Genomic DNA, 27,302 nt, shown 5'->3' with positions numbered 1-27,302 from the left:
TAATCCATTACGATGTGGTATGTATAGTCACATGATGAAGAGTAAACAATTATAGAGTATAAATACAGTGACATTTGAGTGTAGGGTTAGAGGAAAACATGGTAATTAATAAGTAATCACAATAGAACAACCGGAATAAATCAAGATATATGCCAGTTTATTTAATCTGCAAATCATCACAGCATAAGAAAGTTATTAAAAATGTAACCTGCTTATCAAATCATGGAAGATTTGTTATGAAAAACGTCAATCCCCCAATCCAACCCTAAAGAACTTCAAAAACTATAATATAAACCAGAGGTTAAACATTGATACTTTGTTTTTTTCCTTAAAAGAAAAAAAAAAATACAAACTTTTCTTTTTAAACAAAAAAAAAGTTGAACTTAACAGAGATTACACATCTCTACAACCATGTTAGACCACATGTTTGTGTCAATTAGAAACGTAAAACTCCAGAAGGAGCAGGCTGAGGCAAGTCACGACCTTCTGACAGTCACAACACATACAAGTAAACACTGGAACTACTTAAAATGTGCAAATTAACCAAATGGTCTGCAAACATCCATCCAACATCACCACAGTCATTAAAGGTTATTCTTTTTTTTCAGATTCTCACTGAAATGTGATATACCACAAAATAAGAACGACATACTGTATATAAATAAAAGTATATATTCTGTAGGCCTTTAAACTGGGGTCTTATTTCTGTATTTCATTTGAAACCTCACTAAAAAAATTAACAATGTCTCATGAGAAATAAAACAAAAAAAGGCTCACTTTAAGTTAGCAGAGTAGTAGTGTACTGATCATACATACAAAGGGTACAAATGACGTGAATAGATTACGATTAATCATTCATTTTCATCACATAGGACAGGATGTGCATGCTCTCAACATACGTGTATACCTCACATACATATTTGTATAATTATACAGAGAGAATTATTGGCACAAAGTCAAATATGTTTACAATTAAGAGTAGAGAGAGCTCCTGGTCAAACAGGATTTCTTTTTTTTTTTCCTTTTAAAATGGGCCATCATTAATGGCTGGATGCACTGATCAGACATAACAACTCCCTTCTTTCCTGAACGGAAAACATGGATTATTGTTATACAGTAATTCACAGTGTGGATAAAGGGAGCATTCACATGTGAGGAGCAGCCTTTTAGGCTTGTGCACATTTTAAGTATATTTTTCCAGACGACTCACAAGAGGTGTAGCCCTATAAATGGTCAGCGAGATACAGGAGGAGGAGGAGGAAGAGCTGGTCACAGCTGAAGAAGTAAGAGCAAACTTTTCAGAAAACACGCAGGATAATTTGTCATCTAGTTTCCTTCTTTGTTAATGCGGTTATAGCAACATTCAAGCACACATCAGTGCACCTGAGGTATGTGTTAATGAGCTGGTTGTGTGACAAAGTAAAACAATCCCATAAACCACTGCAGTGAAAACCAAATCCTTCGTTACTAAATAAAAATTAAAAAAAAAGACTGTTCAATTCTATTAAGTCTTACACACTTGGTTTCTCTGCTTTTGACTTTCTCCTTGAAGCCAAATCACATCATCGCACACCCTACTTACTTTACTGACTTGAATCTGAAGTTTGTGGCAGGCTGTTGCTCAACACCGTTTCTCACACTCAGCTGAATGCACGCACGCACACACACACACACGCACATGCACGTGCACACGCACACGCAAGCGCACACACACACAGCTGCTGTGTCAGTTTACAAGTCTCAAGATACTCTGACTGGATACTGGTTAGTAATTTGGATTTGGTGATCATCTGGAACCAAAAATCTACCCTCTGTGTCAAACTCTTCAGGCCAAAATGTGATGATACGCAGAAAGAGAGTCACTGGCAATATTAACTTGCATGTTTTTGAACAGACTTTACATCTTCTCAAGTCACGGTGGAAGGATCTGTTTGAGTGCATCACGTGTGCTTTGCCCGAGTTTGTCTGGGAACTTAACAGTAAAGTCCAAGATCATGTCTCCCCTCTTCTCCGGGTGCTTGGATAATGGCAGCCCTTCTCCAACAATACGCTTTTTCATTCCAGGCTTGACGACGTCTCTGGAGGTCACAGTGATGGTCCTGCCGTCCAGTGTCGGGGCGTTGACTGTGCATCCACACAACGCCTAGACACAAAAGGAAACATCAGCATCTTTAGCATAGAATGATGTGACTGGAACAAGAAATATTGTTGCCTTGTTGTGTGCACTTAAAAGAAAGCTTCATTAGTTATTATATAATTCAGTGTTTCCTATGTAAGCAGCTTCCACTAATGACTTACAAATTGAGACACAACAATATCTGACTGTAAACATTCACTTACTTCTCTGAGTGATATTTTGGCAGGGTAAATTATGTCCGGGCCCTCTCTTCTGAACACTGGGTGGGGTTTATCTTTCACCACAAACACCACATCTGCAGGAATGTTGCTGGGAGTTTCATCTCCCTCCCTGGGAAAGGTGATTTTGGTCCCCTCCTTCCAGCCACGTTTGATGTCGACCGTTAGAATCTTGTCCTCGTTTCGCACGGTGCAGCCGTCCGAGTTCAGTCTCTTGCGGGAAATCTTCATCTTTTTGGTGCAGCCTGAGAAAACCTCCTCAAGGCTCACCTTCAGCTCGTGCAATACAGGCGGGTCCTTCTTCTTGTCACGTGCTCTGTGAGGACCTGCTGTGTGAGTTTTAAAGGACCTGGGAAACCCACCCATTCCTCCCATTCCTCCCATTCCTCCCATGCCACCCATTCCTCCCATGCCAAACGGCATGAAGGGGTCATTGTTGTCCATATCATTCTCCCCATCCTGTGAGAAGAATTGATCAAATGGGCTGCGGCCTCCGAAGAACTCTGCAAAGATTGCGTGAGGGTCTCCTTGGAAGGTGTAGTTGTAGCTTGGACGACTGTGTCCTCCACCACCACCGCCACCAGCCGAACCCTTTAATCCTGAAGAAGAAAATGATGGGAGGAGAATCAGAAATCTGTGACAATTACTACTTTTGGGCCAGTGAGGATCAAACATGGGTAAATCTCAATAAATGAATGATAACGTAATTTTAATTGGCCCCAATCCTGAAAATGACCAAGCTGCAAAAAAACAACCAAAAAAACAAATAAATGTATAATTCGGTTTCTATCCTTCACCTTTAACCACATAAAAACCTGTATTACCTGTAGTATCTGCTAGTGTTGATAATAATACTATAATAATAATAATATTAAAGCCTAAAACACAAATATGTGTGTATATGAATCACCAGTCCAGGGACAGAACCAACTGTTTCCAGAATATTCTCTAGCTGTGTGTCTATTGTACAAAAACCTGTTTCATGAGTGGTCACCGGCAAGGGAGGGGGGGGGGGCATAAGTGGAGGGGGACACCCAGAGATCATTGTGATTGTTATCATGAGAATGATACAACAATGTCATGATTTTTATCATGCTGTATACAGTTTGTTTGTTTTATCTATTGTTTTTCAAAGCTCCAAATAGCATTTTCATCCCGTTGTATTTATTGAACTAACTGTTCAATATCAGCATGCTTTTTTTTTCTTTTTAAATCAGTGAGTGCTAGCATTAAAGTGGTGTTATTATGTGCCCGAAGAACAAATAATAGTGATTATACAATCACAACATGAAGATGAACCGAACAGTGACGTCAAACCCGAGATGTGATACAGTTCAGTTACATGCATCCGCGGCTGACTTGTAGATATATATATAAAGACAAACCCATCACACATGATTGGCAAAAGCGACGTCATTTTGACGAGAAAAAAACGGAATTATGTAACTGTTGTTTTGAATCGTAAGAATGACGTCACAGATGTCGGTAGTGTCCTTCAGTTCAGCTCAACCTCGTCGTAAACCTCCGCCCACCAGGCGGGTTACCCTCTGTCACACTGGTATGATGTCACGCGATTTCATACCACTGTGACAAGCTATAACCCGCCAATAAATACGAGACAAACAGGGGGTTCTGGTGCCGAAAGGACCGAACCTGGACGGTGACACATTAGCAAGAACAGCTACATCCATTCGGATGCAGCGGAGTCTAAACGTGCCAACATAACATAGAGGTTGGTGAAGGTGATTGTAACAAAACGAGCTGTCATGACGAGAAGAGTTACCTTCTTCTCCAAAGCGATCGTAAACGTCCTTTTTCTTGGCATCACTGAGGACATCGTAGGCTTCAGCGACCTCCTTGAATTTGTCTTCTGCTCCGGGGGACTTGTTCTTGTCCGGGTGGAAGCGCAGGGCCTGTTTTCTGTACGCCTTTTTTATCTCATCCTCGGACGCACCTCTGGCTAACCCCAGCACTTTGTAATAATCTTTACCCATCACACTAACAAGTCAATTACAAGTTCGCTTCATAAAAGCATCATTCAAAGCAACGTGCAAGCGACACATCCACAGCGTGCGTCCCCTGCTGTAAGTGTGCCTCTGCGGGCCAGTGGCTGCCGAGCGAACGGGAAAGGTTAGCTTCCCTCGCTGGTCTCTACCATAGTGTTCAACTTTAAACTTAGCAACGAGACTCGGAGGCTTTTTAAACTAAACTTAACTTGAAACACTGTGTCCGAAGCAGGAGAATCCACATGTCACCGCCAGGCAGCAGAAATTCTCGTAGAAGAAACTTCTGGAAGAAGACGGTGCCTCTGTTGCCTGTCATCAGTACCGAGTCGAGAGCACGCACTGCCAGCATCTTCCGGTTTTGTCTACACACACCGGAACAAGGAATTACTCTTTATTAAAAGCAGTTGTACCCAATAGGGACTTTTTAGTTTAGTATTAATGTGTAGATACATTAAATGTGTGGTGAATTTTTTTTTTTTTTTCAACGTTACTGCGCAACCCGACCTTGGGTCTTGTTCCTCTTGCTCAGCAGGATTAGCAGGTTGAAGTAACTATAGCGCCCACCAGAGGGCCCAAATTGAAATAAATTATGTCCAGACTGAGTGAGCGTGTTCTGCATTTTATGCAAGCAGATTCCTGACAGGGAGGTTCAGAAGCATATTATTATTTTGCATTTTCTGTTGCATTCAATGTTGTTTGCAGGAATCTGTGACTCAGAGGCTGTATGATCCAGATCTGATGTATCTGATTATAATAATAATAATATTAATAATAATAACTTATTATTAATACAACTGTATCATTCTTCTCACAATATGAGCTGCTGTGAAAGCTGCTGCGATTATTGTGTCTCAAATATCTACTGATACCGTCCTTTCACACACATAATTCTGTGTAACAAATATTCTTCCCCCAAAAAGAATAAATAAACAGCCCAAACATGATTGTGTTAACATTTTTACAGTCTGTGCATATTGAAGCATGCGATTTATAGGACATTTGGATAGCATGGATTTAGCATTTTTATCTATCTGATATCCGAGCCTGAGCGACACCGATTCCCATTCCTAATATAACGCATGTTATAAAAGTATTACTATTGCAACTGCAACAACTACTCTGACAATAATATTGTTATTATTTAAATAAAACTATTATACTTTTGCTTCTGTTACAGTATAGCTCCAGTCTCCACCTTTCTCCACTTTCCCCCTTTTCGTCTACCTTCCTCAAGGTCTTGTCCTTGTTCTGTAAACTGGCTTAATAATATGTATTTTGTTGTGAGTTGACACAATACAAATAGAATGCAATTGATTTGTTTTATACTTTGCTGAATATTTTGCTGCACACCACGATACCACTGCTTGCTGCTGGCTTCCACTACTGGATATAAATAGACCATAGATTAAACTATAGTTATGCAGTTGGCTATGTGTGGCCCTGTGTGCTGAAAGGTGTCTCTGATCTTCTTCCAATCAGCATTTTTCATACCCTCCTCCCACCACAAACTTTGAAGTAGAAGCATTTTTGCGCCGCACGCAAGACTTGCACAAAGCAGGTACCGAAATAAGCGCGTTTGTATTTTTGAGTTGTGGAGGTCAGGAAGAGAAAAGAATACCAGCGTCGCAGTTGGTCTGGGTGAGAGGAGGACGGCATGTTGGCATGTGGAGGTCTTTCATCCCATGGATCAGGCTTTTAATGGGGGCCCAACACTGTGTGACCAAGCGAGGAGCACAGAAAACATGGAGATGTGTCTTGTAGGTCTAATGAGAGCACATTGGCATCTGACACTGGGTAGGACTGTAGGCTTCCCAAGGTTACCAAGCCAGTGCAGAGCAAATCAGGCAACTTATATTTAGCCTTGTAAATGGCACACTATGGATTATGTCTTGGGGCTCTCCAGTTTCGTCTTCAGTGCGATTTGTTGCGTGAAGGGGGGGTGTGGGGGAGGTGGTATTGTGGATCATGTAGAGGCTGTTATTCAGGTAAGAGGCAGGTTCACGTCACATTCTCAGAGCAGTGCTGCTTCCACTGCCCCACACTCTCTTTCCTGCTCACTTGCCTCCACTCCAATAACACACGTGTGGTACACGTAGAGGGAATTGTGCATGGTTTCATATAGTTCCCTGCCACTCTTCCTTTGGAAGTGGAGGGCTATTCTGAGCATCCAAAAAGACACCAGAGAAGACACACTTGGAGTTGGAGTGGCAATTCTGTTGAGGGAGTGCTGAGAGGACAACCCGGCTTCACTGGACGCTTTAAAGATTATTTGGAAAAGGACACGGAGGATTGGGATCTAACATTATCATGGATGTACTCGCCTTAGAGGCAAAGGGAGCGGGGACCGCAGAGACAACTGATAAGAAATCTGCACCAAGGCCAAAACCTAAAGCTCAGAAAAAGACCAAAAGGACTGTTTACTTTGAGGTGGAAATACTGGACTTAAAGACCAAGGAGAAACTCTTACTTCTGGATAAGGTGGGTGTCACCAACATACGGAGTCTCTTGTGACATTAAAATGATAATATTAGAAAGATGTTAGATAGATGTTAAAATCATAGATATTCACAAACAAAGTTAAAAGGGTGCTTAACCCATTTATTTCATGCCTTACACAACATGCATCTGCAACATCTGACACATGTGCTAAAAGTAGCGTAAGCAGAGACAGTGAGTGCTGTGCAGTGAAGGCAGAGGAGACATGTTTGTTTTAGAATACAGAGTCACCACTCTGACCAGCAGACTGCTCATTTTACATAGAACCGTCCACTTCACACATGGTCCGGGGCTTGTGCAGCCGTTGTCAGCTGTGTTTTGCATTGAGCAAGAGTTGCAGTTCAGAGAATTACTTCTTCATCTGGCAGGGACCTTGTGTTACACAGCCAGCAGGCGACTGGAGACAGTCGGGCACATGTGATTAACAGCTCAAATCAATACGTAGAGTGGTGTCAAAAAAAAACAGTGCGAATGAAAACAGCAAAATGCAAGTCAGACATTTTCCAAAAGGAATGAAAATTCATGCAATCCCGGTGACATCTGCTTGTGTATATTTAGGACTGAAGCTTTAGGGAAATGACCTGGAGCTCGCTCACTGATCATTTCTGCGTTTTCATTGCAGGTGGAGCCAACTGCCACTATTTTGGATATAAAAGCTTTATTTCACAAATCATGTAAGTTTAATCAATTGAGGCAACATATTTTTGTTATTATTTCTATATATTTTAAAATCTCTCTACCATGACGACATAAAATCCTTTTCCGTTTTTTTGACAGATCCAAAATGGTATCCAGCCAGACAATCCCTGCGTTTGGATCCAAGTATGTGTGTTGCTGCTTCTATCCATCTCTGAGTGTATGCTTGTGAAGTCGTGTGATGTCATCTGGCTTTATGTGTCATGTTCCTCAGAGGCCAAGTGTCTCAGGGACGAGGACGTGCTCCAGTCACTTCCTGTGGGAACCACAGCCATCTTTCACTTCACTGACCTGGGACCTCAGGTCACATGGGGAACTGTGAGTGCATTATTAGGACGTGTTGAATTTGAAGAAAAGTTTTAGTCTAGAAAATCAGTTTGGTGCTTGTTTTTAAAATGCTTTAGATGTGATTATGTGAATATAAATGCAAGTAGTTGTGTGTAGTTGACTTAAAACTAGCTTTAACACAGCTTTCACTAATCTACACTCTTTATAAAGGTTCCACCTGGAACCCTTAGTGTTACCAAGAACCATATTAAAACCCTTTATTCAGGAAAGGGGTTTTAAAGGGTTCTCTGGGTCAAAATGGTTTTTACTGGAACCATTAGTGTTCGGCAGAGGGTTTTTCAGAAGCAAATGGTTCCAGATAGAACCTCCGCCCTTGTAGTACAGAACACTTTTGGAACCCTTATTTCTAAGAGCGTATGAGGTCAAAGACTATGTTATTTAACTTAAAGCACACAGGATTTGCACTTGGTGGCTAAAAAGCACACAAAAGCACTTCTATGGTCTTTTAAAATGTGCGTGTTTTCAGCCACTCAATACCTTCAACGTCACTGACAGATAGAGGTGCTTCTTCCTGCACTGCCCGTTCTGTGTCCTAGGATATATAATCTCATGGCCCCATTTCTCTTAAAGGTGTTTATCCCTATGACCTCTCACTTGCTTTTCATGGCACCTCTTTACTCCCTTGTCCCTCTCTCTCTCTCTCTCTCTCTCTCTCTCTCTCTCTCTCTCTCTCTCTCTCTCTCTCTCTCTCTCTCTCTCTCTTGCTTATGGGCTCTCTACATTCCTGTGTCCTTACCAATCCTGACACAACCCCCAGCACCCTGCCAGGCCTCTGACTGGTGCCAGTGTGGGTGGAGGAGGGGATGAAATACCCCCGTCCCCAGCAGACATCACCAGAAGCTCTTGGTCAGGCACGCTGAGCCAGAGTTCTGGACAGGGTGCTGATTCAGGGATTGGTTTCACTGCTTGCGCTGCTACTTTAATCATATCGTTTGTTGAAAGCTGGTATTGCGAGCTGTCTTAGTATCTCATCTGCTGTGTGGGCACATGTTGAATAATATTATTGCTGCACAGAAAGTGCTGAGAATGAAGTAGATGGACTTGTTTTGCTCTGACATGGACCTGGTTGTACGAGAAACCAGAGACACACTGGTATCGGTTGCACGTTCTGGCACTGGAAAGGAGATTTAGTTGGCAAAAATGTTGATCTAACAAGGAGAACTTATTTCAGATGAGACAACAGCACAGTGGAGCAGTGCGCTCTTCGCTCACAACAGTTTGCCCACGGTCTCTCTGTGTGGAATAGATACTCTGAGTCAAGAGTCTGACAGTACGTTTACCTGCACAGTTTAATCGAGCTAAGGCTGTAGTCCGAGTAAGACAGGAACCCAGACAACTTGTCGAGTCTGAGAAAATTTATTTATTGACTGTGTATGGCTGACTCCGCCTCCGTAGGTGGCGCTGTATCTCTCTATAAGCTATTGTGCGTATTCAATCAGTTTCCAAAGAACAAAAGGTGAGATGGTTGCTGCGCCACTGCCATAAGATTTCCGGCAACAGTACTGCAGTTTATACATGGTCTCCTTCTGCTTCCGGGTAGAAAAAAGGAAATTTTGGTGCATGGGCAGAACGCCAAGTCCGACTATACATACAGGAGTAATCAGACTATGACTCACATTATCCAGGTATGTTAGTCCAAGTAAGACTAGCTCTTTAATCCCACAGAGGCACAACCTTTGCCTCTTTAGGATTAACGTGTTTGAAGATGACATGAAGAAAGCCGAATTATTGTCTTTATCCGACTAAATACATGTAAAGCACTGGCAATGTCTGTCTTGGCTGACTTTGTAGTAGAAGATGCTAATGTTACTAAACTGATAGATGAAATGTTTGCCACTGTTGGGTGCACATTGTATAACACCAGCAATTGTGAAAATGGCCCTGTCCAAAATGTCCATTGCCACTCTTAGACCTTAAAGCGACAGACTAACAATGCAGTTTGACAACACTTAAAGATGCCATATGTAAGAATGTGGCCAAAAACAGTTACTACATTCAAATTCAAAATACTGAGGTCTTTTAGCTTTCGTTTTCTGACGTAACTGGCAACCCGTAGTTGCTCGGCAGCAGAAACTCTACTGCCTGCAATGATTGGTAGACGGCGTTAGGTGGCGCCACATGCCAAAACATGATTTCAAAACATAAACACGATTTGCAGTCTGCAAAATATGTTTTTTAATGCAAATATTTTGGCTGTACTGTTGTTGTTGGTGAGTTCAGTTTGTTATATGAACATTATTCCTGAGTCTCTGTGATATATTAGGAGGATTTTATGGCCAGTTGATTTAGATTTATTACATAATACACCTTTAACTCTGCCGCCATTTAAAGTGGATGTTACCCAGCTGACACCTCCACCACATAAGTGTGGGTCAGCCTTGAATGTAGGAGAACTACTTTATCCAATCAGGAGCCACAAAACTCTCTACTTGTAAGGTCAGGGAGTCTCTGAATAAATAATGTATTTGTGAGGTGACGTATGAGAGGAGGATGCTAATGACAGCAACACAAGAAGTTAGCCAAAAGACAGTCCAAAGATCACTGACTGCAGCTTTAATTGTCTTTTTGCTAACATTTAAGAGAATCTTGACAGCACTTTTCTTGTCTTTGCTCGATTCAGGTGTTCCTGACCGAGTGTGCAGGTCCACTGATCATCTACTTAATGTTCTACTTCCGTCTTCCCTTCATCTACTCTCCAAAGTATGACTTCAGCAGCAGCAAGCAGTGGGTCGTACAGTGAGTGTCAGCTCGCGCATGTTTCTTCAGGGATGTGTTAGGATGTCCCAGGCTTTGCACAGACATCCCATCTGCATGACAAACAGTTGTGAGACATATTGCTATTTTCACACCAAGGCAGGGCCAAGTGAAATGGACGGCAGGTGGGCAATAAGTCACAGCTCAGTATGTAACTCTGTGCTTGTGTGATGTCTCAGCTTGGCCTGCATATGTCACTCCCTCCACTACATCAAGAGGATTTTGGAGACGCTGTTCATCCATCGTATCTCTCATGGCACCATGCCTCTCCGAAACATATTTAAGGTGAGTGAGCTGCATACTTTCAACTCTCAAGGTCCAAAGTAAAGAATTAGGAACATCTAATGGTGAGACTGTAGACTGTAACAAACTCAGGACTCCTCCGCTCACCCACCAGGAAACTATGGTGGGTTTACACACTTTACACACCAGAAAGGATGTCTTTGCTTCTTTGCTTGTTCAGTAAACTTTTGCCTCAAAATGCTAAGCATACATTCTGGCTGGTTTGTCCAGTTGAGCTGCTGTAAATGATGACCTCTGTAGGCCTCTGTTGATGAAAGTAAATACGAATGGCTTATTCTAAGGGCGTTTTCATACCAGAGCTGTTTGGTCTACTTTAAACAGACAAGAGTTTGTTTCCTCGGATAGTCTGCTTTGTTTGGTAGGTGTGAAAGTTCACCTGAATTCAAGTGAACTCTGGTCCTTGTGGAAATGCAAACGGACTATCCAGCGAACCAAAGACAGGAAGTGAAGTGAGGATAGCTCGCTGCCTCGTCTGAAGTGGCGGAGCTAGACTTTTATCTTTGGGATGGCCATGGGGTGGCCAAGGCTAAGTCTAACTGCCAAACTATCCTTGGTAGAGCATATTGAACATATTGCAGAACTTAGTCATGGCCAGAGACATTATCAAAGTGCAAAAACTGATCTCAGACTCCTATCTCAACACAAAAGTGATTTTAAACAGCGACTCCACTGTAAAACTTACTTTAGAATGAAGATTTCCCTGTCCAGCAAGACTGTTCATTCTTCTTCTTCTGTGGCGATTCTTCTTCTTCTCCTAGTAAGGTTGATTACAACTATTTGTGGAGCATAGCGCCAACTACTGTACAGGAGGACTCCAAATGCAACTCTCTCCTTTCGACCAGAGTCAACTGGGGAGGCACCTGGGGTGGCCAATCAGATTACTGGGGGGGGGGGGGGGGTCCAGTACCACCCATGCCCCTCCTCTAGCTCTGCCTCAGCACGTCTGCTGCTCACACTGGGCAGCTTCTTGTGAAAGACCAATGAGGTTTGAACACCAAAGTAAAAACAGAGACCTGAAGACTGCATAAACTTGGTTTTGCTCCATTGTTGGTTTCTGTGTTGAACAAGCCGGCTGAAGGGGATGGATTTCAGTTTTCTGTCCTGGCCAATAGATGAGCTGGGTTTCCTTCCTCCTCATGCTTTTTTTCCTTCCTGGTCAACAGCTGTTGCAACTGCGTGAAAAGTGCAGCGTGAAAGTCAACCAAACAAAATGAAGGTGTGACATTCTTCAGTATTCCCCCGCCCAATAAAGTCCCCTGGACTATCTCGGTGTGAAAGTACTTTAAGACTACAAAAAAAATATTTTAAAGTAATCATTTACTAATACAAACATACTTACGGGCCCACAGTTGGTGTAGTGGTTAGCACTCTGGCCTTTGCAGCAAGAAGACCCGGGTTCCTGGGTTTGAGCCCCGTTTGGAACGCCCTCGGAAACAACGGGCTTTCTGCAAGGAGTTTGCATGTTCTCCCTGTGTGTGTGTGCGTGGGTGTTCTCTGGCTTCCTCCCACAGTCCAAAAACATGCGATATGGGGATTAGGTGAATTGGTGACTCTAAATTGACCGTAGGTGTGAGACTGTGAGTGAATGGTTGTTGTCTCTATATGTGGCCCTGCTAAGGACTGGTGAGCTGTCCAGGGTGTACCCCGCCTATCACCCTATGTCGACTGAGATAGGCACAACACCCCCTGCGACCCTCCAATGGATGATAAAGCGGTGGTTAATTCCTTAATTAATTCCTGCCACATTTCTATCCTATATGTTACATACTGGACCTTTAAATGTCTTATTTTGACACTTTGACTCATTAAAGCCCACTTGCTATTCCAGAACTGTGGCTATTACTGGTGCTCTGCTGCCTGGATGGCGTACTACATTAACCATCCTCTCTACACTCCTCCCTGTAAGTGCTGACTCCTGCGATTTTCTCAGGTACACTCATCAGTTGCAGTCGACTTCCATTTATTCTATTTTTTTCTCCCCCTGTGTAACACCGACAGATTATGGGCAGCAGCAGATAAACATAGGACTTTACATCTTCTCGGTGAGTTTGAATTATATAGGTCTATATTTTAAAACATGCTCCAGATATTTAAACTTTTACTAAATGACATCCTTTGATGTCTTAACTCTCATAGTTCTGTCAGTTGGGAAATTTGTCCATCCACGTTGCCCTGCGTAACCTCAAAAATCAAGGTGAGCACTTCATAACAATGACGGTGATATATGGAGATTTACATACTGCATTAATCAACGTGCTATTATTGTTTACTATACGAAATCATGCCTTCATCATCACCATTTTATTTTTATGTATGAATTTGCATAAATTTAAAACAATAAATAAAAATAACTAATACTAAACTGAATCTGTGCTTCTCTGTCATCTCAGGTTCAAAAAACAAGAAGATTCCTTACCCGAATAAAAACCCATTCACGTGGATCTTTTGGTTGGTCTCTTGTCCAAACTACACATATGAGGTGAGCAAACATGCAAATTCACATACACACGTAATTCATAATTAAATCATTCAAAACATAAGTTATATATAGGCTGATTATTTGGTGTCTTGTCTGTTGGATTTGTAAATGTGGTTTATGGAAAAATAATGACTGCAGATATTTGTTTGTATTGAATTTCTGACTCCGAATTACTATAGTTGGTGTCTAATACTGCACCGTAACTGTAGATTTGTTTTTCAAAAATTTTAATGAAGATGCTGCCATCTACTGGTTACAGCTCGTGAGTATACTTTTCTGGTAGGAACTGGTTACCAGGTCTAAAATTTGAATTTGAACAGTTAGGGTTATGCATTAACTGGTTGGGGTTAAGGTTAGGGATAAAAACATTTTGTTTAAGCTGCTGAAATTAATGCAGGCCAATGCAGTGTTGTAAGAAGAATAGCTGTGTAAACCAGTGTGTGTGTGTGTGTCATACACAGGTGGGCTCCTGGATTGGCTTCACAGTGTTGACCCAGTGTGTGCCTGTGGCTTTCTTCACTCTTGTGGCCTTCGTCCAGATGACCGTTTGGGCCAAAGGCAAACACCGCAGCTACTTAAAGGAGTGCAGAGATTATCCAACACTGCGCTCGTCCATACTCCCATTCATCCTGTAGAGCCAGAGGCTGCCACAACACACACACACACACACACGCACGCACACACACATCTTCTCACTGACTGGCTCCTTCACCCATGTCGATGTCAGAAAGCATGTGCCGAGGTTAACAGTGAGGATACTTTTCTATCACATGAACTGACTGCTGTACGCTGGCTGTTCCTGGTAAAGGAGGCCCTCGGTGTAAAATACAGAAGAGTCTTAATTTGTTGTTGTTGTTTGTGATTTTGACGATATAAATGCAAAAAAAAAAAACATCCTTTCTATTTTGCTGCTTTGATATACAGTAGAGCCGCGCCTGCGTTACATAGCTTTTGGCGCCTAAATCAGTGAGTTTTCCCGACAGGGCTGGAATTCAAAGGGCCTGATCTGCATGTCAACACAGCACGATCGTGGCCTCGTGCAGCTCACTATACTGAGCTGACTGACCCCATTAACCTTTACACTACAGCGCTGTTAGATCTGGATTAGGAATTGTATACTCATTATTCATATTTTCCTCCATAGCTGAAGAAAATCTGCATTTCTTTTTGCCTGTACATGGATTGAGTGTTTTTCTGGCATAAGAACATCAACAGAGGGGGGGTAAAAAACACAGCTTGTAGCGTGCACAGACACGCCTCACAAAATACACCTCTTACTCACACATAGACGATTTTACAGCAAAAGGTATTCAGCTGAAAAGGCTAAAATACCCATGTTTCAGCCATTAAACCTCAATCGCTGTGCATTTATGTGGAGAATCTGTTGTTTTTCTACTAATCTGACAATCTGTGCAGCTACAAAACCATAAAAGACTTTTCAAGTGTTATATATCAGAAAAAAGAACAACAACAGAGTTGTTTACACCTCAGTAATAAATACTGGTGTCATTTGAAATAAAAGACTATTATGATTGGGACTGAAAATGCACCAGACAACCGCTGTTGGAGTAATACACTATCACAGAACTGAACAGAGAGACACAAGCTTTATTTGTGACTCTGGAAGAAGTCTCAATGTTACAGAAATGATGGTGGGGGGGTCAGATATACGCGGGAGATGTCGACTACATCATATGGAATGTGACAGTTGGCGAGGGCTGGCTTGGCTCAAGAACACGAGGAGACGCTGAACAAGTTATACACGAAGGATAACAACATAAAATTGCATTTTTGATCAAAGTGTCTGCCCTGTAAACGGACTCCGAGCAGCTGGGTTCAATCTAAAACCATAGATTCAGTTTTACATCAGCATACCTGGCATCATGTTTATTGTTTTATTTCATGTATAAAAGCATATTCCATTAGGCTGCACATCAACTGGCCACATCTGACACTGTTCTCAGAGTGTAACTGTTGTAGGTTGGACCACATTCATTTCTAAATAAGATAAAATAAGGGAGGGGGGGGGGGTAGTAGCATTTTATCTTGGTGCAGAATCTCATAGATACGTAGAGATAACACAGAGATGTGATCAGCAGCGATTGGTGACATGAGGGGTCAGGGAATGCAGCGTTTGATGTCGATAAGTCTGACGTCCCCCAGCACTTTCATGCCATTTAAATCCACTCATCATATGAGTTCAGTGAAACACACATCAGATGTGCTTTGTGTGTTCATTTGTTTCTGGATTAACACAAAGTAATGGAATAGATGTTGTGAGGACACGGTTTGGAAGTTTCAGAACTGCAACAAACCCAACATTTTCTGATGGACCCAAAAACCGTGACAACACGTTGCTACAGCACTTTGCAGTCGAAAATGTCTGTAAGTATTGCGCCCCACACGTGGCGCAATATTGGTGCAAGGGAGAGTCCTCCTTCAGCGACTACATTACCCATATTTCACTGCACCTCCACAATGAGGTCACATGGGTGAAATGGCAACTATGTGAAAACCAAAGACCATAATGAGAGGTAGGATGAGGCGTCTTTCAGTTTCTGGTCATTCTCACAGTGAAAGTTACTTCCACCGCAGCCTTTCTCCCCCACTCACCCTCTGCATAAACTGTATATGAAGGTGGGTGGCAGGATCCAGATGGGAGAGGGCACTGCATGCATGTTCACATCAATGCAGCATTATTCTGTTTCTGTCTGTCGTGGTGTGCATCACCACCTCAGAGATCTTCGTACTCCAGGAAGTGGGTCCTCTGCAGCACCTTTACGTGGCGCTCGTAGATTTTGAGGGCGGGGCCGAGTCTGATAGACAAACCAGTCAAGACATCACTGCGCTGCATGAGGAGCAGGGACTTCCCATCGATTTCCTGTTGGTGGCAGAACGATAAAAAAAAAAAAAAAAAAAAAGTCAGCGCTCGTCACCAGTGAGTTTCAAAAGTGCCATGCTGAGTGAGAATGCTTCTGATGGGCCACCAAGACACAATGTAGGAAGTGAAATTAGCGTAAGTAATGTAGAGAAGAGGTTCAGGGAAGTCTGGGTATTTTCCCATGTCTTGGGTCCATTACAATGCAACACAAAAATAATACACTATATTCATGTAGCACCTTTCACAATACACTTATAAAGTGCTGTGCAATAATTCTAACCAAAAATATAATGCAGAGGGATAACAAAAAAAGCATTGACTGCATCTAAAATGCATTGGGTGATGGGTTGTACTATAAGTTTGGTTTTCATTGGGCATGTAGCGCCACCTGTGGCAGTTCATGGCGGTGCACCGACCTGTGCTCTGAAGGCCACAGCCTGCTCTGGGAAGCCTGCAGCAGAGAAGTAACTGGCCACGTCTGCCACCGTCCACTGCAACAGGTTCTGAGACATCTTCTCCTTCTTCACGGAGCTGCATGAAGATTGTGACGGAAAGCAAAACGAAGTCAAGAAAAAGAAGTCAAAAAATGCTTTTCTTCAGCAAGTTTTTCTTTTTTTTTTACTGAAAGGGGTCATATTATACCCTATTTCTCCAAGTTAACCTAGTAAGTTAACCTCCCTGGTGTCCTAATGAACATGCCTGTGACATGCTTTGGTCAAAATACCGTAAGGATGAAGCACCACAGCAGTTCAATCACCCTAAAAAAATAGCCCTGTACAGAACACTCTGTTTAGTAGTATCTCTTAAAAAAAAAAAAAAAAGTAAAATAAAGCTTCAGGGACAGGAAATGACATCAGCCACAGAGGCTACTGGGAGCTAACAGCAGTTAGCATTTGGAAAAGTGATCATTTGCAGGCTCTAGCAGGCACATTGCTGTCATATATAGCATGAATCCACTGGACAGATAAATCCTCTGAGTTTGTGTAGGACTCTGTGCTGCACTGTGGGGCCAAGAATAGAACTTTTCATGCACTTTGCGGACTTCCGGTTTCCAGGAATTTAGCGCATTGTGACGTCTAAATGAGTGTTGAAGTCAACATTGTGTGTTTCATCTCCTGTTCTTAGACTGAGAAGGACCACAAAAACATGAGCGAGTCATCTTTTTTCACACTTCACACTTCACTCTAAAGTCCCAAATATAAGGATTTAAATGATTAAAAAGTTGATTTTGCATAAAATGTCCACTTTAATTAACTTTTTTTAATTGTTTTTTTGTGTTGTCAGAAACTCTTCGACAAAGGAGCTGAGGAACAAACGGATGATGAAGGTGTTTGAATCATTTGTAAAAGATAGAGAGAGAGACATGAACGGAAAATGCAATAACAAGATACTCACACTTCCTCGACCTTGCCACCATTCAGTAGACCATCTTCAGGTGTCGTAAAGGGCGATATATCTAACTTCTTTTTTAATGTGCCTGTAACCAAGATGGAGGCTAAAATATTACAAATGTGGTGCAAACTGTACAACAATAAAACACTGATTTAATGGTAAGAGACAGTATTTATATCCTTATCAGAATACAGGAGTAAAGTGACAGTTTGACGTTTTCTTTATCAGTGTACCCAGTGCATCAGTTAGATTTTGAATAAAAATTCTTCAATTTTTCTCAGAATATAAACAAACATACAGAGAATGGCCCCAGTCTATCTGTTCATAAAACCTCATGTACCTCAAAGCACAACAGTCCACATGACTCACTGTAGACACCATCAAACCGGTTAATCAATTATCAAACAGTTGACAACTGAGTTAGCAGTCGATTAATATTCTCACAATGCAATATAGTGAAGGTGAAATGAATGAGTGAACGTACATCGCCCTTATTTTACTCGCCCATTTTTTTTTTGACAGCGCGCTGACAGGACTGTTGTCGTGTTATGTGACATAAGACATGGCCGCAGCTGCCGCTATCTTAGATGGCTATTTCTTCCTGCTAAACTACATTCAGGCCCCAGAAAAGGTAAAGCACAAAGTGACACACTGTTTGGCGCAGAGTGTAGTTGATGTAGTCAAGTGAACGGTTTAAATACCTTTGAAAATAACACCTGACTTTGACTTGCGGTCAAACATCAAATTCTGCTAAATTCTGCAGAATTAAAGGGTAGTGGTCCATCGTCAAGCAAAAATAGAACGCAAACACTACCTCACTACCACACTACCACAGAAGTTGTTTTGAGCCTTACAGTGGTTTGAAAAAATATAGATTTGTCCTGATGTAATGCTTGTAGTTCTTTCAGTTGAAATCAAAACGTTTCTCAAAAATCATCCAACGTGTGTGATTGTGATACTAACACACAATATGAAGTAATTATTATCCCCCCCAAAAAAATAGACCTAGAATGTCTGTAACTCTGGATTTGTTCTTTAATTCAGAGTCGCCCACCTCTGGTATACATAAAAGGTCCAGTGTGTAACATTTAGGAAGGTTTATTTGCAGAAATGACACATATGTATGATTTTAGTGTTAGTAAGGCTGAACGATTTTGAATAAATATCTAATTGCGATTTTTTGACATTATTCATTCGAAACACATTCTGTCTGATATTTAAGAAACATGTTCTCTTCAGTCTGTAGAGGGTAAATTCCAATTCCTTGCTTAACCCTCAGTCTAAACCCTCAATCTCAAAAATGTGCGTTCCCTCTAGTGCAAATGCTGACCACAATTCTCCGAAAAATGAAGTTGAGGGGCAAGTTTAAGGGCTGTATCGCCCTCAATATTGAGAATTTCCGAGACCACCCTTGGGAGCAAGGGCTACCCAGAATGCTTTGCCTGTTTTGAGATAACAAAGATGGCGCCAAAAGCAGCGAAACGAGTACGCTACAAATTAAGTATTTTCTTTGTTAATAGAGTTATTTATATAACTTGACTGACAAACGGATCGTAATAAATAATGGTGACGTAAATGTGTTCTTTTTTGGAGTTGACAGACTGGACGCAGCTTTCACGTTAGTCTGCCCCCCACAGTCTGAAGACGTATCTGCATTTAAGGGGTGTCCCATTTCTAAGTGACAAAAGTTAAGATTTCTAAGTTAAGATTAAGGGTTGAGCTTGAGGGTTAAGCTTGAGGGTTAAGATAGGAATTGGAATTGGCCCTGAGACTGTGTATAGATCAAGACAAAAATTGCAGTAGGCCGTATTGCTATTTCAATATAATTTCGATTAATCGCTCAGCCCTAACTGAGGGGGTAAAATAAGCCTTTTTTTGTGGAGGCCTCCATTTTGTGCCGCACTTTCTACAGTGCAGTAGCCTGAACAGACAAAGCAGCCAGAGTGTTCTTTTTTTTCCCCTTTTTTGCTAAGGAATTCTTTGGTTGTATCGTTTATTTTATAATTCCACGGCGTCCTCCATTAGTTACAATATTCGTTGTTCCTTCTGTGAGGTAAACTATACACAGACAGAGCTACTGCCTTGTGTATTGCAGCAGCATTACACAAGGCAGCATGTTGAGAGTGACGAGGGAGCACCACCTGGACGGAAGGCAGCAGGGCGAGCTTGTGAAACACTCAAAAGATCTTGAGTAAGCCTCGAGGCAACCAGATGAGAGGGACGACTAACAGCTACATAATGTGTAAGCTGTCGTTAGTTAATGCCCTTAACATGCGTTATTTCCAAATTAAGAGTACAGTCGAGTCAGTCATCTATTGTTTTGTTTGTTTTGTTTTTTTAAAAGAAGGAAACTATGTTACTCACAGTTGTCAGGTGGCAAAGACAGGGTTTGTGGTCTCCCGTCGGACACATTCCTGCTCTCATCCTGTGGACAAGACACATGAAATATTGAAATATCAAGTAGGAAAGGGGAGAGATCAAAGAGGTCGGACACATGTATCTGCAGGTTTCAGCAAGTCATATTTAAGACTTTTTAAGACCTTTTTAATGCCACCTTGAATTAAATTTAAGACAGAAAACAATATAAATATAGGCGATAGTATTACAACCCAAGCATAGCATGTGTGTCATTCAGTGACTCATTTTTGTCTGTTTATTGAACATAACGCGATACTCAGTGCTCTCTGACAATAGCTGTATGCACAAGTACAGTTTAACTGCATGTTTCTGACCAAGTATACAAAAAATACAAAATCTCTACATCTCCTTCTCGAAGTTCGGCGAGAAAGAAAAACTAAATTAATTTAAGACCTTTGAGTAGTGTATTTAAGACCAGCATAAAACATTTTTAATGAATTTAAGACATTTTAAGACCTTAATTTTAGATCCATGAATTTAAGACTTTTGAAGACTTTTTAATGATACCCTGCATACAGATGTTCTTGTTTGTCACACATTACCAGTCTTGGCGCAGTCTTGCAGTCCGGCACCAACTGGTCACAGGAAATGCCGTTGTCCTCCACCTTCTCTCCATCCTCGTTCTTCACGTTGTTCTTTAAAGTGCAGGGGCTGGTGGTCACAGAGTGGATCACTGGCTTCATGGCTGCTTCTACTACAACGGCAACTGCACACACACACACACACACACACACACACACATCACACTGATGTCATACACACTGTCCACTCTGATATTAGTGATTTAGTTTACATTAACCTGGTTAGTTTCATCAATATATTATAGTTAGAGTGTGTTTTTGATATTGTTAATCAAACCTCAAATTAATCAGTGGAATATTCAACTCTACCGACAGGAATGTATCGCTATGTCATAATAATTCCTTCTGAAACTCGCTTACATAAAGTAAGGCATGTCTGCTGTCAATAACTTTGCCCACCCACAATTAATCATATAGATGGTTACAAACTTCCACCGCGTATGCTCAACTAAGCATTAAACTGGAGCATAAAACAATATCAGAGTGCTCCATAATCCCGGGTATGTGCGTGTCAGACCGTGTGGAGCAGTTTTGAATACCTTTGTCTCTCTGCATTCCTGGGTGCTGGCGCTCCACTGGGCAGACAGCACAATCATAAGTCCAGTCATTGTGTGCGAGGGCCCTCGGGCTGGAGGGAGGCAAGGAGCTGGGCCTCTCACTGGCCTTCTGGAAAGGTACAGAGTCCAGCACCGAGCCGGCGCCAGAGCCAGAGCCGGATCCGGAGCCAGAGCCAGGCCGAGTGCCAGAGGGGGAGCAGGGGGAAGAGACTGCTCGCACAGTGGCACAGTGCACGGCAGCATCTTCAGGGATGTGCCCACCAGGGGAAGGCCCCTCCTGTCCGTCGTGGCTTTCATCGGCCCCCTCCTCATCTGCATTACTGTCTGTGTCCATAACCATAGAGGTGTCAGCCTGGAAAACAGAAGCAAATTGAAACCACATGATGATGACATTGATACCTTAACTCCAGGATGACATAGGATTTGAAATTAGGGGAGAGAGTGAGCTGTTACAGAGCTGATAGACAAAATACTGTGGACACACAATGTGTTCATAGTTAAGGCCACATTATACTTCTCCAACTGCGTAATGCGTTATCCGACTGCGTAAACACGGAGACCCCTCGAGCCTTCATACTTCTGCGTCGTGGACCCCAACTGATCCTGCCCGATCAGAAGGGGTCGCTGCGCAAGGTTGTTGTGCAAATTTTGGCTACAGTGAGCAATGGTGTCCAAGAGAGAAAGAGAGAGAAAGACTGTTGTTGAAACATTGGCCGTTTCTCACTTTTCTGTGTCACGGAACGCAGTTTTAAGATAATTTGAGGGGAGAAATTAGCCATTTAGAGTCTAAACATGTGGTTTGTGTATTAAGATATGACGTATTTATAGTTTGGCAGCGAGGTTGTCGGGCGGTGATCAGCTCCGCCTCTGTGGATGCTCGGTGCGCACTGTGAGCCGGCACAGAGCAGCTTCGGCCTGTCCTGAGGACCAATCGCAGCTCTTGCCGTCACCGTTGTCCCTTGACGGAGTGACGGACACTTAAAAAATATTTTGTGCAGTCTGAGATGACGCAGAAGCTCTGCGACAGGCTCTGTGTCGACGCAGAGGTATTTACACAGGAGTATAAATTGGGTTTTGGGTTTGCACAGTAGCTTTGCAGTGTCAAGTCTGCTGTGAAGCTTTGTTTTGGTTTGCAACTTTTAAATGAATACAAACTCCGATGTGATTTGTAATATGACGTTTGACACTTCCAGGGGGGGGAAATAATAACAACTCACAACGTAGTAGACTTGCTTCCGATGGGTTTTCATTTCCCGGAATTTGAACATTCAAAGTGCAGGGTGCAGAATTAAACACATCAACAATGCACTCATTGGCCACTTTATTAGGACACCTAATAAAATGGTAGGAGTGGCAACCGGTCTACTCTTCTGTTGCCAATCTGCTGCAAGGTTTGGCGGTGCTGCGTGTTCAGAGATGATCTTCAGCATACCTTAGTTGTAACAAGTGGTTGGTTATGTTGCCTTTCTGTCATCTCAAACCAGTCTGGCTGCTCTCCTCTGGCACCAAAGTAGCATTTTCACCGTGGATATTTTTCTCTCTTTGGACCGTTGTCGCTAAACCCTAGAGATGTTTGTGTGTGAGAATCAGATTCTGAAATATGATTCATCTGACACTAACAACCACGCCACGTTCAAAGTCAGTAAAAAATAACCTTTCTTTCACCATTTTAGATGATTGGTTTGAATTTCAGCAGGTTGTTTCGACCATAACAACATGCAGATTGTCACAGTGAATGTCTAAAATGCGGTCCTGTGATGGACTGGACCTGTCCAGCGTGTTGTTCGTCTTTTTCAGTGAGTGTATTGACCATGTCTACTTACATACATGTACCTAAAAGCACTGAGTTGCTGCTTTGTGATTGGCAGTTTTACAGGTGTTCCTAATAAAGTGCCCAGTGCCTGCATGCCCCAATTTCCCATTAAAGTGGTATAAGTGTCAATTAATTTTTATTAAATGTAGAGGGAAAAACTACCTAAATAAATGAGTTGAAGCCCTGTAGCTGTTGTTTCTGGATGATATAAATTGAAGGAGGGTGCAAATGTCATATGAAAACATCCTCCTAGAGATGGAGGTAAATGACTGCCTCTGAATGCCTCAGTCGCTCTCTGCGGTGCAGTCTATGTCACCTTTATCTCCACACTATTCAAACCAATGCACACTTTTTTTTCTTTTTCTTTTTTTTCTCTCTCTGTGTGTGTGTGTGTGTGTGTGGACGGCGCCCTGAGTGAAAAATTACCTTGTACCATGCGACTGCGTGTCCAGGCAGCAGAGCGCAAACTAAAGCCCGCCCCGCTCCTGTGGAAAAGAGCCGCTTGTGCGGACGGCATTCATTCAGGGCCAGCGCACCGCATTTCACACAACTTTCACAGATGAGACGCAGTCACGCAAATAATAAAAAATAAAAGAAAGATACGCACAACAGCAACACGGTTTTCATAGATGATGTGCAGATGTGCTCGTTGCGTGTGTTGTAACACGCACACATACAGAAAAAAGAGGCCGATGCGAGGCGTGTGTGTGTGTGTGCGCCCCCCCACCTCACATTTCCTCTAAAGTGCGCATGGAGTTTAGGAGCAGCGGTTAAAAAAAAAAACCTCGCCATTGTGTCTGTGCTTTAACGGAGCGCTTCAGTTCCCGGAGCTGCGCGGCGGCGGCGGCAAAAAAAACAAAAAAAAACGACGCACAGTCTATAACGCAGTCTTCCGTCCGCACAGCGAGGACCGAACACGTTCCACGACGCGTTTCGTTTATTCGTGTGTGTCTACTTTGACTTTGCACCGGGTCAACAATTCACAGGGAGGGGGGAAAAAAGAAGAGAGTAAACCCCAAAATGAGTCCGTTATCGGACACGTCACTGTCTACATGTCTCTCCCCACCACCTCCCCTGTGCTCGGGTGAAGCCTGGACAACAGAAGCAGGAGGCAGTCTGCGCAAAGTGACCGAGCGTCAGTCTCTTCTTCACCAACACGGAACAAAGTCCATTTGATCGCAGCTTCACCACGAATCACACAAACGCATCATCCGCCTTCTAGTTTGCGCTCGCTTTGCGTTAGTTCTTCCGCACCCCCCTCCCTCCCCGCGTATGTGTCATTACTTTGCAATTATGTGGATCTATGTCAACCAACAACAGCTGAGAGACATTATGAGGAGAAGATGTGCGGTTGCAGTGCGGGACCATAGAGAGAGAGAGAGGCCATAACGACAGCTAACACCAAGCGTTAGACGTGACCGGGCTCGGTTGGCAGCGTGTCCGACAATGGATCTAGGGGTTCGACTTTTATGCGCTGCGTCTGCAGTCGTCCATCGGTGACAAAAGACAGACGCAGTTCCCCCACAAAAAAACTGAACTATATAAACGTTCGTGTGGAGAACTTTGGCACGGATGCGCTCGCTGATTGTAATCGAGACAAAACAGCAGCGACGACGGGGCTTTTTTTTTTTTTTTTTTTTTTTAAAGTCCAGACGGGAGAAGAGGGGGAAACATTTCGTCATGGACCCATGATGAAATTTAAAACAATTGCGATTGGACATGGCTCATGGACAGACCTCTGGTGTCTCGCCAGACACGAGTGTCCTCGTGTTCATGTGAAAAAATAGAGAAAAACAGTCAAACAACCCAACAATGTCCCACCGTCCCCCATCAGGCTCCGCGGTGTTTCAAGACTTTTTTTCTATCTACATCCACTCCCATACTGACAAGTACTTGACAATGAAATCACCAACTTCCGGTTTTGGCTTTACAAAATAAAAGTGCCCTAGAGGAACCCTCCCTCTGGAAGATTTTATGTGAAAGCGAAAGTCTGTAACTTCCGGTCGCGCGCGACTCCTTTCCTGTGAACTTGTCACCCCCCCTCCTCCCTCCGCATCCTCCTCCCCTTCGCTCAACGCCGAGTTTGGGGCTTGAAAAGCGCTTTCTGCCGCTGATAATGGAGGCTCGGTGGGGGTGTTTTTGCAGACGGACAGGCCCCACGCAACTTTTCGCGTGTTGTGTCTGCTCGCCTGCGTCGCGCCTATCGAGTGCTTTCTGTGTAAAAATGCCACGCGCTTGACTTCTCACGCACCTTCAGTCAGCCCCCCTCCCTCCCTCTCGCTAGCGCTCGAGCGAGGTCCAACCGCCGCTCCCCGTCTGCGGCAGTTTTGGATGCACTTGCAAAATCACTCCCCCGTTACCACTCCCCGTGTGTACACGTTGGTTTTTGTCAGCGATATCACGCAGCCTTGTTTTCTGCCCCTCATTTACCTCCACCTGTTAATGTGCTGTGATGTGACGTGGGCTCGCTTAAAAACAAACATGTCACCCAGTTCCTCGCGTCAAACAAACGTAGAGAAAAAAGAAAGAAAGAAAAAAAAAAACACACCACCACCACCACCACCGTACCTCCAGGTCCTCGTCGTCCTGCTCTGCGGGACCGAGAGCGCTGTCCCCGTTGCTCAGGTCAGAATGACTGGCTTCTTCCACCGCGCTCCTCCTCGCAGCCGCCGTTAACGTGACATCGTCCTTTTTTCGGCTCCTCCGCTGAACCTTGGCGGCGTTCCGGTACGAGATTGAGCCCTTGTAGTTTACTTTCAACACCGTCTGCTCCTGAATCAGTATGTCCAGTTCCTCGCAGGTTCGCTCGGGCTCGGACCCGTGTCGTCTCCGGACCATTCTGCAAATTCTCTCCAAGTCCGGCCGGGCTTTCCGCGACCGCAGCGAGTCGATAGTGTCCAGGATCCACTCGCGGTACTTGGGCTCAGACATCTTTCTTCTCTTGCTCTTTCTTGTCCCTTTTTTCGCCTTCTTACCTCAGTGCGTCAACCTTGTGCGTGAGCCGCGGTGTTTTCTCGTGAGCCGCGGTCCGAGGAGCCCGAGTGAGAAGCGGAAACCTCGTTGAAAAGCCTCCTGCGTTTGCGTGTGCGCTTAAGGTGGAGCGATGGATTACTGCGAAAAGTTTCACTCGGGGGAGAGTTTTAAGGTGGAATGTAGAGTCCTGCACGGGGACGTGCGCGCGCATCCGCGCTAAAGCGGTTTGTATAAGTATAATAATACATGTTTGATATATCCGTGATTATTTATTCCTTTATTGTATAGACATAATTTCACCAGAATGTCACACACACTTTTTAGATGGGCCCCCACTTTTATTTGTATAGCATTATTCATACCCAGGGCAAAAGTGCTTTACAAAGGCATTAAGAAAGTCACAGAATAAAAGCAAGGCATTAAAATATAACCGATAAAAGTGTGATTTGCCAATAAAAGTGCATTTAAAAGAAACAAATAAAAAAGAGAAAACTATTAAGAACCAATTTGTAATAAAATAATTGATTTATTTAATTTTGAGTCATTTCAAAGAGACATGATATGCATACGCACATAAATCGTAAGTGAAAGGCTGAAAAAATTCCACAAATGTATTTGGAGACTCATAATGGCTGATGTATATTGTGTATATAAGTCAATGTTGTTCTCATAGGTCAAACTGAAGTTCTACGTTCCATCTGCTGACCAATCACAGGCTAAATAATAATAATAATAATCAGGACTCTGCACACACTGTCACCTAATATTGTTTATATTATACATTGTATGTTTATAGGGTACATAGGATTATTTATTTATCCTATACCAGTTGTTCTCAGACTCTTATACCAAGTAGCACCTGAGAAAATATTGATCTTTTTTGAAGTACTTTGTAAAGTAAAGGATGCAGATTTATTCCAATTCTCTCGTCCTCCTCCACTCCTCACATCTACACGTACCACAGTTTGAGAACCATGGTCCTCTACTATATCTACTATTTGTTTTTGTTTATATTCTTAATATTTCTATCCTTTCTAACCTCTTAAGCCACCGTGCTGCTCCTCTTTGTACCACTGTGTTAATTTGAATTTCCCCTACGAGGGATTAATGAAAGAACGTCTGCCTTTGCCATGAGGGTTATTTATTTATTGCCTTAATTAGTTTGTCTGTCTCTCTGTGAGCAGCATAAAACTTTAAAAGTTAAGCGTATTAATACAATTTGCTTGGGATGCAGGCCATGGCCCAGGGAA

At 42.9% G+C, this 27,302-nt stretch overlaps 3 protein-coding genes across 3 annotated transcripts; 1 reads left to right on the top strand and 2 right to left on the bottom strand.

Moving 5' to 3' along the window:
- Nucleotides 1-215: 215 nt before the first annotated feature.
- dnajb1a (DnaJ heat shock protein family (Hsp40) member B1a) lies at nucleotides 216-4,588 on the bottom strand. The gene is made up of 3 exons (XM_083896746.1): nucleotides 4,139-4,588; nucleotides 2,341-2,954; nucleotides 216-2,143 (listed from the first exon to the last, which is right to left on the bottom strand). Exons 1-3 carry the CDS (start codon nucleotides 4,347-4,349, stop codon nucleotides 1,913-1,915), a joined length of 1,056 nt encoding a protein of 351 aa, XP_083752872.1. The 5' UTR covers nucleotides 4,350-4,588; the 3' UTR covers nucleotides 216-1,912.
- A 1,724-nt stretch (nucleotides 4,589-6,312) lies between these two features.
- tecra (trans-2,3-enoyl-CoA reductase a) lies at nucleotides 6,313-14,823 on the top strand. Its single transcript, XM_083896748.1, has 11 exons — nucleotides 6,313-6,839; nucleotides 7,480-7,531; nucleotides 7,635-7,679; nucleotides 7,768-7,871; nucleotides 10,522-10,637; nucleotides 10,835-10,940; nucleotides 12,787-12,859; nucleotides 12,957-13,000; nucleotides 13,095-13,152; nucleotides 13,349-13,437; nucleotides 13,899-14,823. Exons 1-11 carry the CDS (start codon nucleotides 6,669-6,671, stop codon nucleotides 14,070-14,072), a joined length of 1,032 nt encoding a protein of 343 aa, XP_083752874.1. The 5' UTR covers nucleotides 6,313-6,668; the 3' UTR covers nucleotides 14,073-14,823.
- A 1,348-nt stretch (nucleotides 14,824-16,171) lies between these two features.
- Nucleotides 16,172-26,010, bottom strand: samd1a (sterile alpha motif domain containing 1a; the record flags this gene model as incomplete). The annotated part of the gene is made up of 6 exons (XM_083895846.1): nucleotides 16,172-16,318; nucleotides 16,735-16,849; nucleotides 20,071-20,135; nucleotides 20,671-20,834; nucleotides 21,249-21,618; nucleotides 25,648-26,010. 6 exons carry the CDS (start codon nucleotides 26,008-26,010, stop codon nucleotides 16,172-16,174), a joined length of 1,224 nt encoding a protein of 407 aa, XP_083751972.1.
- Nucleotides 26,011-27,302: the final 1,292 nt, after the last annotated feature.

This window comes from Microchirus variegatus, assembly GCF_963457635.1.
Source record: "Microchirus variegatus genome assembly, chromosome: 10".
Classification (NCBI taxonomy): Eukaryota; Metazoa; Chordata; class Actinopteri; order Pleuronectiformes; family Soleidae; genus Microchirus; species Microchirus variegatus.
This window is presented reverse-complemented; position numbering and strand designations above follow the sequence as displayed.

Bases quoted from the DNA above. Each gene is read 5' to 3' on its own strand.
- dnajb1a (XM_083896746.1), bottom strand. From the start codon at position 4,349: ATGGGTAAAGATTATTACAAAGTGCTGGGGTTAGCCAGAGGTGCGTCC. The intron at 2,955-4,138 runs GTAACTCTTCTC...TTTCTTCTTCAG, and splicing joins CGATCGCTTTGGAGAAGAAG to GATTAAAGGGTTCGGCTGGT. The intron at 2,144-2,340 runs GTAAGTGAATGT...TTTTGTGTCTAG, and splicing joins CCAAAATATCACTCAGAGAA to GCGTTGTGTGGATGCACAGT.
- tecra (XM_083896748.1), top strand. From the start codon at position 6,669: ATGGATGTACTCGCCTTAGAGGCAAAGGGAGCGGGGACCGCAGAGACA. The intron at 6,840-7,479 runs GTGGGTGTCACC...TTTTCATTGCAG, and splicing joins AACTCTTACTTCTGGATAAG to GTGGAGCCAACTGCCACTAT. The intron at 12,860-12,956 runs GTAAGTGCTGAC...TAACACCGACAG, and splicing joins TCCTCTCTACACTCCTCCCT to ATTATGGGCAGCAGCAGATA.